This window comes from Aedes albopictus, chromosome 1, assembly GCF_035046485.1.
Source record: "Aedes albopictus strain Foshan chromosome 1, AalbF5, whole genome shotgun sequence".
Lineage (NCBI taxonomy): Eukaryota > Metazoa > Arthropoda > Insecta > Diptera > Culicidae > Aedes > Aedes albopictus.
The window spans coordinates 46,202,062-46,222,721 of record NC_085136.1 but is presented as its reverse complement, the minus strand read 5'-3'; the positions used below and the strand labels follow the sequence as shown (position 1 = coordinate 46,222,721).

General features: G+C 39.8%; 2 protein-coding genes across 5 annotated transcripts in view; one reads left to right on the top strand and one right to left on the bottom strand.

The window, feature by feature from the left end:
* LOC109397909 (uncharacterized) overlaps window positions 1–6,949 on the top strand; it is a 318,606-nt gene extending 311,657 nt beyond the window's left edge. The window contains exons 5-6 of the mRNA XM_029854610.2: window positions 6,174–6,290; window positions 6,360–6,949. Of these exons, the coding sequence (XP_029710470.1) occupies window positions 6,174–6,290; window positions 6,360–6,477 (235 nt within the window). The 3' untranslated portion in view covers window positions 6,478–6,949. The remainder of the gene's footprint in view (window positions 1–6,173; window positions 6,291–6,359) is intronic.
* Window positions 6,950–15,967: 9,018 nt separating this feature from the next.
* Window positions 15,968–20,660, bottom strand: part of LOC109397859 (uncharacterized) — a 469,989-nt gene continuing 465,296 nt past the window's right edge. For all 4 annotated transcript variants that reach the window (XM_062844453.1, XM_029855003.2, XM_062844452.1 and 1 more), the window contains one exon: window positions 15,968–18,888. In XM_062844453.1, the coding sequence (XP_062700437.1) occupies window positions 17,419–18,888 (1,470 nt within the window). In that variant the 3' untranslated portion in view covers window positions 15,968–17,418. The remainder of the gene's footprint in view (window positions 18,889–20,660) is intronic.

The window sequence follows — 20,660 nt, the reverse complement described above, 5'->3', positions numbered from 1 at the left end:
ATCGCACTTTCATACAATTAACAGAAATCCATTTCATGATACCAGAAATCATATCGTTTATCTGGCTTTTAATGTTTGAGCCTCAAACTATTAAGAAAAAGACGCTATCTTGAATTTTAAGCCGTTATTCAGGATTTAAGATTGCCATCTTGGATGTTCTGGTTGCCATTTTTGGCATCCAGGCATCTTCCCTACGAAAAATATACTTCATAAAACAGGCGCCATATTGAATTTGGCGCCGCCATCTTGGTTTTTGGACCACCATCTTGGATATTCTAGTCGTCATTTTTGGAACCCAGACATCATCCCCATACCAAATATACCAATAATGCATCGTTTCAGGCCCTAAAACTCCATTAAACAGCCGCGATTTTGAATTCGGAGCCGCCATCTTAAAATTTAGATCGCCATCTTGGATATCCTGATCGCCATTTTGGACTCTGGAAGTATTTCCCATACCAAAAATACATATATTGCATGGTTTTGGAGCCTAAAACTTCATTAAACAGCCGTTAGAGCCTAAATTTTCATCAAACAGCCGCCATCTTGGATTTTAGCTCGCCATCTTGTACATTCTGATCACCATTTTTTGACTCCGGACATCTTCCCCATACCAAATATACCCATATTGCATGGTTTTAGAGCCTTAAACTTCTTTAAACAGACGCCATCTTGAATTTAAAGCCACCATCTTGGATTTCAGACGTCAGTCGCCATTTTAGGAGTCCAGATATCTTCCACATATCAAATATTCTCATATAGCGTGCTTTAAGAGCCTAAATCTCTATTAAACAGCCGCCATCTTGAATTTTGAGCCGCCACCTTGAACATTTGGCTACTGTCTTGAATTTTAGCTTGAAAATGGCTCTTCCAGTCTTGACAAAATTCAAATACAGCTATTTAATCTTGTCCGACGTTTCGTTCTCATTTAGGACCTTCTTCAGGGACTCAATTATAGCCGATTTTTCGTCCAGTGTTGGACTGGACGAAAAATCGGCAATGATTGAGTCCCTGAAGAAGGTCCTTAATGAGACCGAAACGTCGGACAAGATTAAATAGCTGTATTTGAATTTTGTCAAGACTGGAAGAGCCATTTTCAAGCTAAAATCTATCACAGTCGAATCCAAAAAGTGTCTTGAATATTGGCCGATCTGCACGCTAAGAAAAAGTTACTCTAAAATGAGTAAGATTCACACAAAACTGAGCTAAACTGGAACAGCTCAAAAAATAAGTAAATTGCATTTCCAGCGATAGCGCTGGCCCAAGTGCAAAAATCTAAACAGTTTAAGCCGTATAATATTCTTCACATCAGCAAGAATATTATACAACTTAAACTGATGAGATTTTCGCACTTGAACAAGCGCTATCGCTGGAAATAAAATTTACTCATTTTTGAGTTGTCCCACTTTAGCTCGAAAATGAGTGAATTTTCTGACCGTGTGGACCATTTTTTATAGCAAACAATTCCGGTTCGATTCAAGCTATAATCCGAAAAATCGGCCAATGGGAAGTGCCTTAAAAGTGAGTAAACTTATTTTGCGCACATGCATACATACATACATGCACACATACAGACCATAATCTCAATTCGTTGAACTGAGTTGATTGGTATGTGCGACTTGATCCACCGAGCCTTTTCTCGAAAAATCGTTTTTGAGTGAACATATAGTACACTAAGTGTACAAGAACGGCAAAACACTACTTTCGAGCTTTTTTGCTTTACTTATCTAACTAAACCAATAGATTCCAAGATCTTTTTGGTAGCAAATTTAATAATCTTTCAAATGCGATAAGTTTGACCATTTTCAAGTTTGAGACAAGCAAAGTCAAAAACATGTAAAGTTCAATTACTACGTAACGGTTGAGATTTGACCATATGCGTAAGACTTTTTTTTCACCGGTCTGTACCTGTTTGCTTGCTAACGTTCATAAGATTATCAAAAAATCCTAGCTTTGCTGTGTCGCATATATAGGTTCAGTTCAATTTTATATTCAGCCGCTTTCGTAGGGACACCCGGAGCTGGTTACGGCAGGTCCTAACCTATTTCTTTGATAACCAGTCATCAGGTTATCAGAAAAGCCGTTAGTTGTTGTATCGCATGCATGGGCTTGGTACTCTTTTATATTTGGCCACATCCGTCGGGACCCCCGGAACAGGTTCCGGACATCTACCGGTTCAGATATGGTCTAATACTGTTTTCCTGCTAACCGTTCATCAGGTTATCGAAAATGCCGCTGTTTGATGTGTTGCATGCATGGGTTTGGTACTCTTTTATATTTGGCCACTTCCGGTGGGATATCCGGAACCGGTTCCGGAACACTACCGGTTCAGATATGGTCTGAGACTATTTTCCTGCTTACCGTTCATCAGATAATAGTAAATGCCGCTGTTTGATGTGTCGCATGCATGGGTTTGATACTCTTTTATATTTGGCCACATCCGTCGGGACCCCCGCAACCGGTTCCGAAACACTACCGGTTCAGATGTGATCTGATACTGTTTTCCTGCTAACCGTTCATCAAATTATCGAAAAAGCCTCTGTTTTATGTGTCACATGCATGAATTATGTTCAATTTGATATTTGGCCACTTCCGGCGGGACACCCAGAACCGGTTCCAGAACACTACCGGTTCAGATATGGTCTGAGACTATTTTCCTGCTTACCATTCATCAGATAATCGTAAATGCCGTGGATTGATGTGTCGCATGCATGGGTTTGGTGCATCTTTATGTCTGGCCCCTTCCAGGGGTACCGATCCGGAACACCTAAATGGCCATAACTCCGGAACGGCTGGACCGATCCGAACCATTTTCAATAGGAAACAATGGAACCAGATTCCGCGTCGAATGAGCCGTCGATTGTTTAAATCGGTTGATATTTTCTATCTAAAAGTGAGGTGACCTTTTTTTGTACACATACACACACACATACATACACACACACACATACACACACACAGACATCATCTCAACTCGTCGAGCTGAGTCGATTGGTATATGAAACTTGCCCATCAGGGGGCTCTATCAAAATTTCATTTTTGGAGTGAACATATAGCCTTTCGGTACACCTTGGTGTACGAGAAAGGCAAAAAAAGATAATTTAAAAGTTTTGTGAGAAATCTTGTCTGTCACCAAAGTGTCCCTCAAATCTAATTGTTTGAATACCTAACAGTCTTTCGAACACACAACATTTATCTTGGAGTCGAGATAGTCCCATGCACCTTTAAACGGAAAACGTTTGATTGAAGGTAACTTATAAATCATGTAGCTCTACAGTTTTATTGTTTATAGCTCATAACGGCCGATGACGCCGGCACGTGCAAGTGTATGTTTTATCCGACCATCCGTAAGACCAAGCCCACTCGTGGGCTTAACACTACACACGCAGCAGCACGTCGTTAACGATTTTTAATTTCGTTATCCACCCATTTTCGCACCGGTCGTTCGTTTCCATGTGAGTAAAATAATGATCGGTCGCCTTTCCGCACCGGTGGTCTCTATTCTATCCGTACCATCGGTTTTTTGCACTTCCGTAAATCATCGCAATATTTTGTTTATTTCTATGGTGTTATTGCAAATCTTATTCAGTATAATAATCTGTGCTCATATTTTGAAAGAAGGGGTTTTGGATAAGACTGAAAACTGTTGGTAGAAATTGAACTCAAATAAATAATTAACTTGGAGATTTGTACCAGTTTTGGCGCGTTTCAAGATATCATTTTCTCAATAATGTATGATTGTATTTAATCCCGGAATTCAAGCAATCTTTTTTAAATTATATGTTTGTTGCTTACTGTATGACTTGTAGGTTGAATTTTTATCTATAATAATATCCATCACTTCGATATCCATGTTGCCTTTCTCGCAAGAAATTTATCTGAATTTGAGATTTTGAGCATCTTTTTTAATAACTAGGTTTATTGAATAATTATATGCCTTGCATTTCCAACACATTTATTACGTAGTTGTCTCCTTTACAACTTCGCGTAGGTCAAAATTCTTGAATCCTGGTCATAGTAGAAGCTGTCTTATAACAGTCTGCGATAAGTTTGCGCAACCTTTTTTCATAAACGTGTATTTTAACATTAGCTAATTCTATAATCTACTCAGTCACAACCTTTTAGTTACAAAGCATCAATCGGAAATCTTAATATATATTGCGATATTTTATATACTGGTATATGAATATTTTGTTGGAAGCAGATTCTAAGCGCTTGAAGTAGACTGCGTATTTGTGAAAGTACATAATGAGCCCACTCTCTTTTTTGGCACTTCATACAACATTTGTTGTATTTTAACATCCAACACTTGCTTTTTGTATAACGAGGAAGCTACAATATGGCAGTCCTGCACACCGCCCATTTTAATTGATGAAACTTGGCAGCTCGACTTCAGTTTTTTAGATTTTTATCGGTATGATTAAAGTTTGTTTTTACTAAAAAAAAAATAGCTGTAGTGTTTTTATGATATGTGAATTGAGTTAGGTACAGTCAAAGCATCTTTGAAAAATCATAACTACTCAAATCTATCTTATACATACGCAGCCAGTACGCTGAATCGCCCTGGAAAGCAATCGTCTTACTTTTCTTGTCAATATTGGTGCTTGCAGCATATCAGGACACATACATCAAAGCGGCCAGGTCTATTGCGTTGTATTTACGCGCAAAGTGTTCTTCGAAATACTTGGAGTACAGAATATTTTCTTTCGGCAAGGTACTTCTCGAATTTACAGGGGAGGAAGGATGCGTATACCAAACGATCCAGATTACATGTTGATGAATATGTTTTAAATATATAAGAATGTGTATAATAGAGCTATGAATAAAAAATGTGTAATATTGGAAAAATCTCCCCTATTGTTGGGTTGTTTTTATAGATCTAAATAATGTCGAACCTCCTATTCTGTATGATCGGTGTTATTCACATGGGGTTGTCGCAGATTTTTTCTGGTTTCCCCTATTGTTTCTACAAGGGTGAAGTTACTCATTTCGCACACTTTCTTCCTAATGTCTCGTTTATTTAATTTATATTTTCAAATTTATATTTAATAAACCACCCACTGACGACCACTTTTTTTAAAAAAAGCAATCAAACCAAAACTTCTTTACCTTTTTCGAAATATACACGACAAAACGAAACGCGAGGCACACCTCTTTCAATTTTTTTCTAAATGTGCGAAACCAAACTTTACTTGCAGTGTAGAAACCCCGGCTCAAGCATGTACGTGTTAAAAAAGCAAAACTCACTGAATCATATACATTTCAAATATAAGTTTCGAAACAATCGGCCGAATCAAAAACTAAAAGTGCGATTATGAACAATCGTAACTATTTTAAGAGAAAATCAATACATTTTCGATATGCATGATCCTAAAATTGGCGAAGAAGGGAAAACTTGATTCAAAACATACTTAAGCAAAGCTTGTCAATTTAAACCTTTTTATTTTTCTGCGTTCACAAGTCACTCTATCACAATTGTATGTCAGACAATTTGTTGTGTTATTCGTGTAACGATCTATTATATTATTTGGTTGAAAATTTCAAAGCAAGTACAAATAAAAATTTTGAATATTTAATGCAAACTAAAATAAATTTCTACCTATACAAAACAAGAAAATCATTCTCTAGAAACTATATATGTACCTGGCAGCTACCCAGAGAGTTAAACGCGAGAGAGCGCACGAGCCTACGGATAGAGACCGTACTTTGCGTGTCTCTATATTCTAAGCCCTGCTACGAACCGTACGTAAACTTTTCGCTTTCGAGCCCTACTTAGCAGCGACCGGTGCGGTTCGTTTCTTTGATCGGGGCTCTACTTACCGTTAAAACGCTTGATTGAGCCCATGAGTGGGCTTGGTCTAATAGTCGCTCTTTTCGCATCGTTGCTTTTTAGTAGGTAGTTAAGTGCTTCCGATAAACCGGAGAATGACCTTGAGGCGAAAAGTTTTTAATATCATTTAATGACTGTATTTTATAACCTTCTTATTATTTATTTTATCGACGATAAATCCGTACCTACTGGAACAAACTCTGCAACTTTGCTTTGTTTGCCAATGTGCCAAACGTGGGCCGGGGATATCGTGTGATTGCGATGCTATCTGCGCTTCTGCATTATAAGTTCGTATTTTCTCCAAAACTGATACTTTTTTTTGTTTACGCTTTCCCATCCACAGCGACCAAGTATGCCTCCCCACGGCGGCCTATCGGAGATTCATCGGCATGGACGATTGGTGCCAAAGCAACTGCCTGCGCTATCCACCAAACTGTCCGGAATCGGTGTGCCACTGTCCGTAAGTATCCCTCCCCTTCTTGAACTCCAATGCCTATATGTAACTCAATGTTCCTGTTAACTTTTTCAGCCAAACATGCGAAGCCATCGGCGAAATTGAAGGCCGCGAGGGAGCCGACGTGTACTGTATGGACGAATGCCTCACGTACAAGTCCAAGTGTCCAACGGACCGGTGTCACTGTTACTAGAGGAAGAATCCCTAGGATAGTTCGATCGAGACCATGGAAATGCTCAAACGGAATTCGTTTTGGATTGGACGCCCTGGAACCGGTGGTGGTCTAATCACCGGTATTTTTTTATGTTTTGTTATTTCAACCAGACGACTAGACACGCAGAGCGAGAGGGAAAGGAGTGAAACTTGCCGATCCTTATTTTTTAGTTTATTCCACGTGGGTGGGAGACGTTGGGTGACAAATCCTATAGGAAGCAATGTAAATGACACGAGGAAATTATAGAAGAAATCGGTTGTACATTTTACCTAGTTGTGAATGAGAGTTTGCAGATAGAGAGAGAAAGAGCGAGAGAGAGACAGAGGGGTGTAACATGATGCGAAGAAAAACTAGCACATTGTGTAAAATGAAGACTAACTGTAACTGTTTGTGTAAATGTTCCCATTTTCTGTACATGAATTTTGCTCAAATAAAATGTGTGTATAAATGATGACTTTATGTTTTATAGCTTTCCATTTTTTTTCTATACATTTTGATTAGAATGAGGCCGATGCAAATATTTAATATGTTTTATTCAAAAATCCCAAAGTATTGAAGGGGCGAAAAAAAACATGACGTTCCATGACTCCATTTTCAACAGAGAAAATGTTTACAAGCAACTATTTTTCAATAGCTGAAAAATATTCTTTCAATAGTTGGCCAAATTTGTAATTTTTCAAAAGTTTTTTTTTGTTTTTTATTTATTTTTGACCCCCCCTCGTATCCTATGGGAAGTCACGAACATAAAAGAAAATAATATTTGCATCGGCCTAATTTGTATCCTTTTTCCGCTATAAATAAGAAGGCTTTAACTCTAAACCTTGGTAAACCAACTGCTTGCTTCCTTATTTACAGGCGGCTCAAAAGTTTCGAAAGGAAGATGGTAATTACTGTTGGTAAGTTGGATGGTTCTTGAAAATATCTTCAATAAGTGGTTCTGGGAATGTTTCCAGAAGTTCCTTTGGAAACTCTTCCAGATTTTTCATAGAAGAATTCATCCAAATGTTTCTTCAAAAATTTATTCAGATTTTTCTCCAGAAAATTAGCAATAAATCAAGATACTTCAGAAATTTTGAAAGTTGATTAGAAAATGCTTTCAGAAGTTACTCAGCAAATTCTTTCATAGTTCTCACTGATATTTTTTTAGAATATATTTTAGATTTTTTTTAACTCAGTCAATTTTTAACCAATTGTTTAATATCTTGCCAAGAACAAAATTTCAAATCAATTGGTTTTGAATTGACTGAATTATGGCGAAAACTGCCCAAATTACCGACCCTACCGGTACCCTACATTCCAGAAGTTCCCCAAGAAATTCTTCCAGTTTTTTTCTGGGGATTGTCCTACAATTTTCTCTGAGAATTCCTATAGAAACTTGCCCGAGGATTATTTCATATATTCATCCAGATGTTTTCACATGAACATCCAGAAGCTAGTTCCAGGAAATTTCTACAGAAATTCTATGGAAAACTAGTCCGGAAATTTTTTTGGAAGTTTCTTTGAAAAAGTTTCCGAAATTCTTTTGGAAAATTTTCAAAATGTTTCACCAAAAAATCTTTTAAAAGTTCAGGCGCGAATTCTTCTTGGATATCTCCGGAAACTTCTTCCTATCGTTTATCAATATGTTTTTTCAAATGTTTCTTTGAGGAATCATCCAAATGTGCGTAAAGGAATTCTTCCATTAATTCCTCCAGAAATTATAGAAGTTCTTTCGAAAAAAAAATCTCGGAATTTTCAGATAATTTGTCTGAAAGATCCTTCAGTAGTTCTTCCGATTTTTTTTCTAGAAGTTCTACCAGGAATTCTTCTAAAAACTTCTGTGGAATTTCTTCCAGGGAGGGTTGTGGGAGTTCTCCCAAAAAATATTGGTAGTTCTTCAGAGCGCTGCTGCGGGATTTCTTCCACTTCTTGCACTAAGATATATTGTGGAAGTTCCTCCGAAAATGTTTTCTGAAGCAACTTCTTTCTGAATAGTTCTGAGAAATTCTTTCAGGATTTTTTCAATAAAAATTTCCGGAGGTTTATCCAAAAAAAATCATCATGTGAGAATTAACACATGTTAGAATCATTCGTTAATCACTTGTTAAGGCCTTTCAGGAGTTCCGTAAAATTTTTGGAAATTTGGAAATATTTTTCCTGAAATTCTTCCAGAAGTTCCTCCTGAGGCTCTTTTTAGATTTCTTCGATTTTTTTTCTAAAAGTTTTTCCAGTATTTTTTTCAGATGTTGTTCCGGAAAGTCAGGGAAATCACCCAGATGTGCGCGCAGGAATTCTTTCACCAGGAATTCTTGGAAATTCTTAGATATTTTTTCAGGAGATTGTCCTGGAGTTCTTCCAGAAAACCTCTTAAAAACTTTCTGAACAAATTCTGAAATTCCGAGAAACTTTTGAAACAATTTTCGGACCAACGCTCTGAAAAATTCCCAGAGGAACTCCTGGAAAAACTTCCACAGGAACTTCTTGAACAATTTCCCGAAGAATTTACGAAGGAGCTTTCGATGATCTTATTGAAGAATCCCCAGAGGAGCTTTTCGAAATGTTTACGAAGGTACTGTTTCAACAACACCCTAAGAAATTTTAGAAAATGTGGATGACCTTCTTTACGAATCCCAGGAGGGATATCTAAAAAATTATTACAAGTTAAAATTCTCGGAGGAAAATTTCAAAAGAAACTGCACCTGAAAAAAATCTGTATCATATTTTGAAAACATTTTCGAAAAAAAAAACTTCCAGAACTAAATCTCATAGCAATTACTGAAAGAAATCTCACAGCAGCGATGTGAAGAATTCCCTGTGATATTCATGGGAGAATTCCCATAACTTTTCCTCGAACAATTTCCCGATAAACTTCTAGAAGAAATACCGCAAATGTTTTGGAAGAATTTTCGGCGGAACTTTTAGAAATGCTTCCAAAAGTTCTTCTAAACTTTTTTCTAGAAGTTCTACTGAGAACTCTTCTCTAGAAACTTCAGCAGGCTTTTTTCCCCAATTCATGAGGAAATTCTCCCTGGAAGAGTTGTGGGAATTCTCTAAAAAATTCAGACTGCTGTTGTGGGATTTTTCCAAGAGTGGCACTGAGATGGGTGCTCAGGACTGAAAGTAGTAATTCATTAGTTGTACTGAGTTATTTTCTGGAAGTTTCTCCGAAAATGTTTCTAGAAATTTTAAGAAAATTCTCCCCTGTGAATTTATTTCTTATTTTTTTTAAAGTTTTATCCAGAAATCCATCCAAAAGTTCTTCCGAGATTTTTTCTAGAAATTCCACCAGAAAGTTTTCCAAAAATCTCTGAGGGATTTCTTCCAGAAATTCAACGGGAAACCGTTCGAGGAAGAGTTATGGGAATTCTCCCAGGAATATCATAGGGAATTCTTCAGATCTCTGCTGTGAGATTTCTTTCAGTAGTTGTCCTGAAATTGATTCCCGCCAGATTTTTGGAAAATGGTTTCAAAATATGCTTCAGAAATTTTCCAGCAGTTGCTTTTGAAATTCTCCTCCGAGAATTTTAACTCGTGATGATTTTTTAGATATTTCTCTTGGGATTGTTTAAGTAGGACCACCATATTTTCTCAAGTTTTTTAGAGATTTCTTGAAACAGTACCTTCGAAAATTTTTCTAAAAGTTCCTCTATCGATTCGTCTAGAACCACGGTTCCCAACCTTTACTCTCGCGACCCCCCAGTCTGTTTCCACTGAGCTTTTCGTAAAACAATCGAAGCGTGCCTGCAAGCGGTTGGGGGTCGCGAAACGAAGGTTGGGAAGCTATGGTCTAGAAGATCATCGAAAGTTCTTCCAGAAGTTCTTTCGTGATTTATAACTAGTTCCACGAGAAATTGTTCCAGGAGTTTTCTGGGTATTTTTCAGATAGCTGGTTTGGAGGTTGTTTCAAAAGTTTTCCGGAATACCTTTCGTATATTCTGCAGGAATTTTTATCAGAAATTTTTCAGAAAATTAAGAAGTTGCTTCAGGAATTATTCCAGAGACTCTCTAGGAAATTCCTCTACAAGTACCTCCGCAAGCTTTTTAAAATGTGTCCCGAGAATTCCTTCATAAACCCTGGAATATTTTTCAAAATTTATTCATAATATCATCCGAAGATCTTTCTAGCAATTCTTTCCAATATATTTTGCTAAGAATCCTAAAAAATGTCCTAAGGATCGCTTAGAAAAATTCCTTAAAAATTATTTCAAAAATGCCACAGTTATCTTTAAAAAAAATATCTTCAGAAGGAAGAATTTCTGAAAAAATACTGCCTTTTTGAAGTTATTCCTAACAAAGTTAGGAAAAAGTACTGGAGAAATCTTTGAAAGAGTACCTTCAGCACAAGGTATTTGAAATACATAGAGCTCACATTTTCTAGAGCACCGTTTGAAAGAACCGTTCAACCGATTCTTTAAAACGGTGCTCTAGGAAATTTGAGCTATGTACTCCATAAGAGATTACTGGAAGAACTACTGAAAGAATTATTGCAAAAGTTAAGAGAGGAATTTTCGAAATCCTCGAAATAATCCCTAGAAGGGTTTTTTGAAGGGGGATTCTTAGAATAATTCCTGGATGAATAACTTAAATAAAATCAAGAGAAAACGTTTAAATAACGGTGATCAAAACCCTTAAGAATCGTTTTAATAATGCCTGTAAAAAAATTGAGAGGGATTGCTTGAGTAGTTTTTTGAGAAGTCTTCCGGAGAGTTCTAGGAATAATTCCTGAAGGATTTTCTGCCATATTCTCAAAATGAACTTCGGCAAGGGGCCTCGAAAAAATATTGGAGAAATCTTTGGAAAAACACCTGAAGGAGTTAATGGATTTAAAAAAAAGGATTGAAACCCTAGGAATACTTTCTAGACGAAAAACTGGAGGATTTCCTTGATAAATTCTTGAGGGAGTTCCTGAAACAGTCATTGAAAAAGTTTTTGAAGTATTTATAACATTGAGAGTACTTTGTAATATTTTGTGAAGGGAACCCGAGAAGAATTCTTCAATTAATTCTTGAAAAAAAATCCTTCTTGTTGAATACTTCGAGATATCCGTGACAACATTTTTGAAGGAATAATAATTCTTGAAAATATTGTTGAAACAATAACAGGCAAGTTTTTGAAGACATTTTTGGAAAAAAAATATGTGTAGAAATCCTCAAGGGGTTTGGAGAGATCCACAGCAGCACTCTGGAGAGAATACTCAGCGCATTCAGTGTATTCTGAAAAGAATCCAGAGAGAATTTTAAAGAGAATCTTGAGAACATTCTTGAGAGAATCCCGTGAGGATTATTTATGGAGAGAATTCTAAGCGGACTCTGAAGAGAATCTTAAGAGGATTCTGGAGACAATCCTGAGGGGATTCTGAAGAGAATTCTGAGCGGACTCAGAAGAGAATCTTTAGAGGCTTCTGGAGAGAATCCTGAGAGGATCCTGTAGAAAATCCTGAGAGGCTCTGGAGAGAATTCTGACAGGATTCTGGAGGAAATATATGCTAAGTTAGATTGGCTATTTTCGGTGAAATGATCAACAAACAGCATTATTTGCGTAACGCGTTTCGGTCTACTACTCTTCGACCATCATCAGACGCCTAAAAAACATTTATTTGTTACAAACATTATTCACATACAAACAGACCATTCAACAAACAACACTTACATTCAGCTGATTAACTTCACAATTACGTCAGACGATTAATACTAATTTTTCTATTGGTCAATTTTCTCTATATAGGGTGACAATGGGTATTATCGGCAGGTTTGTTCTCTTCGTCATGGGGGGTTTTTGTCAGCCAAATTGCCTGAAACTTGGCAATATAATTCAGCTTAGTTGGGAAGGATTTGAGACCAACTCTGAGTTAAATAGGTTTCAAAAAACCCCCTAAGACGAAGAGAACAAAACGGCCGAGAATAGGTAATTTCCCCTATATCCCACTACTCCCCTAGTCTACGTTATAAGTTTCTCTCTTTCGTCGTCGTTTCCTCTCATGGTTGACGTCATTTCTCATTGTTGTATGACGTAATTGTGAAGTAAATCAGCTGAATGTAAGTGTTGTTTATTGAATGGTCTGTTTGTATGTGAATAATGTTTGTAACAAATAAATGTTTTTAGGCGTCTGATGATGGTCGAAGAGTAGTAGACCGAAACGCGTTACGCAAATAATGCTGTTTGTTGATCATTTCACCGAAAGTAGCCAATCTAACTAAGCATATAAAGTATCGCGGTGATCAAACCAAGTCAGATTCTGGAGGAAAACCTGATAGGATTCTGGAGAGAATCCTGAGAGGGTTTTGGAGAGAATCCTGGGATGATTTTGAAGAGAATCTTGAGAGAATTCTAGAGATAATCCAGAGAGGATTCTGAAGAGAATCCTGAGAGGATTTTGAAGAGAATCCTGAGAGGATTATGAAGAGAATCCTGAGAGGATTCTGAAGAGAATCCTGAGAGGATTCTGAAGAGAATCCTGAGAGGATTCTGAAGAGAATCGTGAGAGGATTCTGGAGAGAATCGTGAGAGGGTTCTGTCGAAAATCTTGAGAGGATTCTGGAGAGAATCCTGAGAGGATTATGGAGAGAATCCTGATACGATTCTGGAGAGAATCCTGATAGAATTCTGGAGAGAATCCTGAGAGGATTCTGGAGAGAATCTTGAGAGAATTCTGGAGAGGATCCTGATAGGATTCTGGAGAGAATCCCTACAGGATTCTGGAGAGAATCCCTACAGGATTCTGGAGAGAATCCCTACAGGATTCTGGAGAGTATCCCTACAGGATTCTGGAGAGAATCCCTACAGGATTCTGGAGAGAATCCCTACAGGATTCTGGAGAGAATCCCTACAGGATTCTGGAGAGAATCCCTACAGGATTCTGGAGAGAATCCCTACAGGATTCTGGAGTGATGCCTGACAGGATTCTGGAGAGAATCCCTCATGGAATCCCTACAGGATTCTGGAGAAAATCCTTACAGGATTTCGGAGAGAATCCTGGGCGGAATCTAGAGAGATTCCTGGGCGGATTTTGGAAAGAATCCTGAGAGGATTCTGGAGAGAATCCTTAGAGGATTCTGGAGAGAATCCTGAGAGGATTCTGGAGAGAATCCTGAGAGGATTCTGGAGAGAATCCTGAGAGGATTCTGGAGAGAATCCTGAGAGGATTCTGGAGAGAATCCTGAGAGGATTCTGGAGAGAATCCTGAGAGGACTCTGGAGAGATTTCTGAGAGGATTCTGGAGAGATTCCTGAGAGGATTCTGGAGAGAATCCTGAGAGGATTCTGGAGAAAATTCTGAGGGGATTCTGGAGAGTATCCTGAGAGGATTCTGGAGTGAATCCTGAGAGAATTCTGGAGTGATTCCTGGGAGGATTCCGGAGACAACCCTGTCAGGATTCCGGAGACAATCCTGAGACGATTCCGGAAACAATCCTGAGACGATTCCGGAGAGAATTCTGAGAGGATTCCGGAGAGAACCTTCAAGGAATTCTGGAAATAATCCTCAAGGTATTCTGGAGAGTATCCTCTAGGGATTCTGAAAAAAACCCAGGGGATTCTGGAGAATATCCCCAGGGGATTCTGTAGAAAATCCCCAGGGGATTCTGGAGAAAACCCCCAGGGGATTTTCTCAGAGAATTTGGGAGAAAATTCTCAAGGGTTTCTGGAGAGAACCATTTGAGCATTATGAAGAGAATCCTCTAGAGTGAAACCTCAGGAAATTCTGGTGAGAACCCTCAGAAATTTTGGAGAGGATTCTCAGGAGAAAATCTTCTGGATATTCTGGACAGAAATGTCAGAGGATTCTGGACAGAATTCTCAGGGGATTCTGGAGGGAAACCTAATACACCCTTAAACGAAAGTACACAGCGAATGAGTAACTTGCGAAAAGACAAAGGATTTTTCACTCATATTCGCGTACGACTGGATCAGCACAAAAAATGTGCTGATCCGGTGTTACACAAATTTGCGTGATATTTCACACAAGTTTGCATGAAATCTTTTGTCTTTTCGATCGCTGCGTGAAAGTTACTCCTTGCTCTGTGTACATCGATCTTTCCGTGTAAAGGCCTTTTGGAGAGAATCCTTATGGAATTCTGGAGTAGATACTCAGGTTATTCTGAATATAAAAATCCTCAGGGGATTCCGGAGATAATTTCCAAAGCATCCTCATAGCATTATATAGAGAATCCTTAAGAGTTTCTGGAGAGAATTCTCAGGGATGTTGGAAAGATGCACAGAGGCACTATGGAGAGAAACTTTAGTTGAATCTGGAGAGAATTCTGAGCGGATTTTGGAGAGCAATTCTGGACAAAATCCTCAGAGGATTCGAGAGAACCCTCACTGGATTCTGGGGTCCTGAGAGGATTTTGGAGATATTTCTTCTGAGACTAAATATGAAATGAATCCCCAGGGGATTCTGGAGAGAATGCTCAAGAGATTTCGGAGAGAATTCTCAGTGGTCTCTGGAGAAAATCCTCAGGGGACACAAAAATCAATCCTCGGGGCATTCTGGGGATATATTTCAAAGGATTCTGGAGATTCCTCAGGAGATTCTGTAGAGAATCTCAAGGGGATTCTTAAGAAAATCATCAAAGCAATTTCGATAGGATTTTTTTTAGGAAATTATTGAAAAAAATCTTCGGGAGAATCCTTTGGAAAGTTCCAGTAAAGAATTCAGCAAAAAGTCTCCAAGTTCTTTGAAATGTTTTCCATACGTTATTACGAAAATAAATGTCTTCAGATTGAAGACATGTCTCCACATCTGGCATCCCTGCAGAGAGCTGAAGAGGTTTTGCAACGTCGCTATTTTCTTGTCCAAATCACAATGATTACGCATTCCGTTGGCGTTCCGTTACCGTTCATTACGTTTCCCGTTTCACCATTACTGAACGAAAATGTACTGTAGATGAGCATGCCAGAATGTATGGTTTTCTGGCGAAACTGATTAGGTTGAGTAAGAAACAGGTTGTTAGGATTCGACCCCCACCCACTCAATTCATTCCCGCGGGACACATTTGGGACAGTTTTAGACCAATAGAAAACTCCTGACGGTTTTCACTCGTCATTTTCTCACATTCTTTTACATCTTTCTCTGTCTGTTTGTTTTTATTCAGAATTTCTACACATTATTACAGTTGGTTGGCTCACGCGCCCATTCGTTTCGTTTCGTTCGTTTTTTTTTTGTTTCTAGAGTTAGTTGAGTGTTAGTTGCCTTCCACATCATTGCCTTGATCGGTGGAAGGCCGGTCGTCTCTGGGTCAAATCTGGACCGGCAACACAGTCGAACTTTTTGGAGTTCGTTTGCCTTTGAGACGAGGATCCACCGCGGCTGCGACTTTGTAGGGTCGTATGCTTCCGAGTCCCTTTTCCGAGTTCAGAATGGCTGTCACACGTCTGGTTTTTCTTTGTTTGTGTTTGTTTGTATAAGTTACATTGAGCTTTTACTTGGTTTATTTTTCTCGTTTCAGCATGTCCCACTGTGTTTTAGGAAGCAACCCTGTGCTGCATTGTTCTGTTTGTTTGTTTGTTTACATACATCAGGAAAGTTTTGAACTTGTTTGTAATTGTAATGTAAGTGAATTAGTAAGTGTTGTTTGCTTAAGATTTTCGGTTGTTATTAAGTTGCGGGAGTCGGGAGTACAACCACTGAAGTATTTGCCATTTGTCTTTTTTTTTGTTTCGTTTACGCATTAAGAGTGAGTATAATTAGTTGGTTGGTTGAATGATTGGCTTTCTTATCTTCTACTAAATTGGGTATCGTGTTTACACGTTCGAATGCTCGGCACTCTTCCCGTTCGCGCAGTCTTCTCATTCTCTCGCATCGCACGCATGCTCTATCATCAGACTTTTAAAAAATCTAAGAACTTTAATAAGACCAAAGCGCAATAACGATCTCCGCAGACTACTACGATCACTGTCATCACCCACATTTGACAGATTGCGGCGATAGGTGATGACAATGCTCGCATCGGCCTACTTCGATGTGGCAATAATATTACTAATAAACGACAATAACCAAAACGAAGCCTACTTTGTTTTTCTTCTAAATAAAATAATGGTTCAGCGAACACGTGGTTTTGTTGCCAATTTAAAGCTAAGGGTAGTTAACAATTGCTAAATAAATGGTTTTACTCCAACGCGGCTTTTAGGTCCCTTCTAGGAAGTTCCTCCTGCTGTCACAAATCGAGGGAGCGGCTCTCTCCGGCGCCCGCAAACAAACTAATCAATATGGCGTACGTTTTCTGATTTTTTACCTTATTACTTTCGTGCACTGCATTTTTTTTGTAAGATAAATATTTTGTGTGTGTGTGTGTGATGTTTATATATTACTCATTAAATCAGGATCTCATTATTTACGTCGTTTTGTTTGTAAGAAGATGTCGACGCCGCTTGGTATAATGCCGTGTGGCATACGGGGGTGTTTGACATGATGGTCCTTTGACATAATAGTCGTTAGACATTTCAATTACTCAAGTAGCATCTATCATTTTTATGTCATTTTAGTGTCAAACGACTATTATGGAAAACGGTTTTATACCTAACGGAGTAGACCCAGACGAACGAATCGACCTGTATGGCTTTTGAAAGAATTAGGTTATGCTCGAACTTATAACCATCCAACAGACCGACTCAATCGCAAGTAAAGAAGCTCAAGTAGTTCGAACCTCGTTTTTATTTGGGGTCAGCAATTTCTTAATACTGGTTCTGCTTGTTGTTTTGCTTTATTCTGTCAAATTTACCCTCAGGACTTGCCAGTCCGAATATCAAAAATTTAAGAACATGAAAACTGTTGGAAACTTGTTGTCGTTAGTTTGCTTCTTAACGCTAATCTTGCACATGCTCGTCACGATTATTCTTATAAAAAAAATTACACAAGACCGTTTTTTGACGTTTGCCCCGCTTCGTGGCGACGATGACACAAACACATTCAAAGTCATTTACCTGCGTGCAGAGGCGGCGTCGCCTACTTGTGTTGGTGATGGTGCTGCTGGCGCCGCTGGCTGTGATGCTTGCAGTGGTCGGCTCGGCGCAGAACTTCCGCGTACGACAGGTCCAGTTTCTTCAGTTTGTGCAGATCTTGGCTGGCAGAGGAGGGCTTGAACTGGACAACGGCATCGCCGTTTTCGTCCGTGAGGTCAGCGAACCGGTTGCTGCTGGCACTTCCGGCGGAGGTGTTCCGATTGGCACTGCTGCTGCTGCTGGCGGTTGAGCTGCGGAAGTTTTGGCCGCTGCGTTGCGAGGAAGAGTTCGGGGTTGGGGAGTTGACGCTGCGGTTGTAGATGGTCATGGAGTTGCCGTTCCACTCGGAAGCTACCGTAGCAGTGGAAGCGGAGGAGTTGGCGGCGGTGGCTGGGCTTGCCACTGGTTCGTTCGGGTTCCAAGGGCGGTACGAACTGCGTCCTTTCTTGCCGGTGCTGGTGTAGACCCGCGGAGGAGTTGGCAGGGCAATTGGAGAGTCGGAGCGATCCAGGTTATCTCCACGGTTGCGACGACGACGGGACTTCTTCTTGTTGACGCCCACGGCAACGCTGAGATATTCCAAGGGCTGGCGCTTGTACGGTGTCAAGATCCGTCCGTCAGGCAGCGCAGCCACTCCTACCGGAGGCTTGTTTTCCTGTTCGCCGTGCTTCTCCGCGTACTTGGTCTGCTTCTCGATCTTCTTCCGCTCCGACTTGGTGATGCACTCGGACATGGCAAATGACTGTTCGGAAACAGCCGACGAAATGACGCTCTGGGTATCGTCGCCAAACTCGCTCGGGGGTTCATCATTGGCCGGTGTCACCGGTGGTACCTTCGGAGCCGTTGCAGCCTTCGCTGTTGGCGGGTTCTGGTCATCCAACAACGGCAACTGCTCTCCTTCGTCACGGTTGTTGGCCGCCTTCTTCAGGATGGTGAAGATCTCCCGGAACAGCTCTCGATGCGAAGGGCTGAATCGGAACCTAGAGTCGATCACCGTCTGGTCCTCATAAATGCTGAACTTGCAGTTCTCGTCGGCAATCGTGCACAGGAAGTTCCTGGGACCTTCATCGGTCTGCGTTGCCTTGTTGCTGATCTCGTCCGAGAACCCGGAACTGGTGGTCTCCGCTTCGGAAAAGTCCGTCGGAGTTCGGAGGCCAATCTTCCGCCTCGTTCCATTGCTGCTCTGATCGTCCTTCTTGCTGCCATCTTCGTCCGTGAACTTGGTGTTCAACGAACTGAAATCGCCCGATCCGAGCTCTTCATGAGGATGCTGAGAAACCGCTCCGTCCATGGGCTGCTGCTGCAGTTGCGGCTGCCCGGACGAAGCATTCGTAGCTGGTCCACTACTCTGCTTCCGAGTCACCGAATTCCTCTGCACCTCCAGTAGCGCTTCATATTTCGCCACCAGCTCCCGGTATGGATTGTTCGAGCTAGCTCCCGACAGATCCAAGGTATCTGGCTTAGGAGAAGTAGTCTGCAAAGAAAGTCAGGTTAGTCTCCACTCAAACAGGCGAACGCAGCATGCTTTGCTTTTGTACAAGAGAGAGAAAAGGACAGAGAGATGCGCTGCTGCTGGCTTCGGCTGTGTTTACAATTCTCTACAAACTAAAAAGGACAGCTGCAGCAAATAAAGAACGTTTGTACAAATGTCAAAAGATTCTATTTCAGGCAAGATTACAACCAAGCTTTTTAACATTAACGTATTAGTATGTTGAATTTGACTCTAACTACTTAAATACATCGAATGTCTTTTGCGTATATCTACAGTAAAACTGGTTTCCGAAAAATACGACTCTTTAAAAATATCACATTAGTTTTCCGCTCCAAAATCGTATCCTAAATTGTCAATAAATAAGTTAGTAAGTACCTGTTACTAATATACATAAAAGAAACATAACCTCTAAAAACTATTCTCAATTTGAACTTATAGGTTAGGAAATGCATCATTCGCTTTGACTAATCAGCATTCAACTGCTTTTGGCACTTGTCACCTTCCATCGCTTGTCAGTGTGTGGAAAGATCTTTCTCTCTTCGCTTCTCTACGCCGCGAATAGTTACAAAACAGAGTGAGAGAGAGTGGGATCATAGAACGTAATATAAAACAATAGAAAAAAAATAAAAATAAAAAAACCAAACAGTATTTACATAATATTGAACTGATCGTAGCAGCTCGGCACACTGATCAAGCGGTAGATGAGCAGGGCCGGCCACTGGAACAACTTGAGAATCCACTTGATAATGGTAAACCGGCGCACCAGGGCGAGCCACAGTTCGAGCAACAGTTTGACCACATTGACCGGCAACTCGTGCAGGTATTTGGACGAGTGTGCACAGATCGAACAGTAGCGGGCCTACAAAAAGAAGAGAAACACGGAGAACGGGGGAAAGAGAGAGAGAAACAGTGGTAAGAAACAAAACTAAATAAAAACAAAAAAAACGGAACAACTAAAACAGAGATTCGAACAAACAAAGATACAGCAGGTAAACCGAATAGCGAACGAAATTTTGATTGTAGGAAATGAGGGACAGAACAAACAAACGACGAAACAATGAACCGCGATAGACAGAAGAACGCGAAACGCGGAAAATTTTGAAATGAGCGATAGGTGTTTGACATACTGTGATGTGGGATGGAAGGAAGTTGGTACAAAACGGAAAACACGCAAACGCAAGAAAACAGAACAGGAGGATAGGAAAGGGAGAGGAAGAATAGGCCACTGCGCGCCACGAGTATTCCACTCGAGGTAGAAGAAAGAAAGGATAGGCCAAAACCATTGTTGTTTGAGTTTGAGTTTTGTAAGACTATCACTTCGACAGAATGTGGTGAGTTGCATGGGTGTAGTGGTATTCAAGTTTAAAGTGTGTTTAAGAGTTCAAAATACTCGAACGTTTAAGTTTGTTTATTAATCGTGAATTAAGATCAACTACCGTGTTCGTTAAAGTTTCAAAACAATGCTGGTTTAGTGGTAATGTTTGATTTCAGCAAACTGTTCTTGATACAATGCTTGGAAATGCTTTGACATTCCTGTACACAACAGAAGCACGTGTTTGATGAACACATTGAGATTTTAATTTGTTCATCAAACACGTGTTTCTGTTGTGTTTTCAACATTGTAATTTCTACTTGGCCTGGTAAGCCTTAGTAAAATCCAGAAATCGACATCTTCTTGATATATTGAACATTTTTAAAAATCCCTTCAATACTATGGTGTGCAGCCCTAATCAATATTACTAATAGTGCACCAT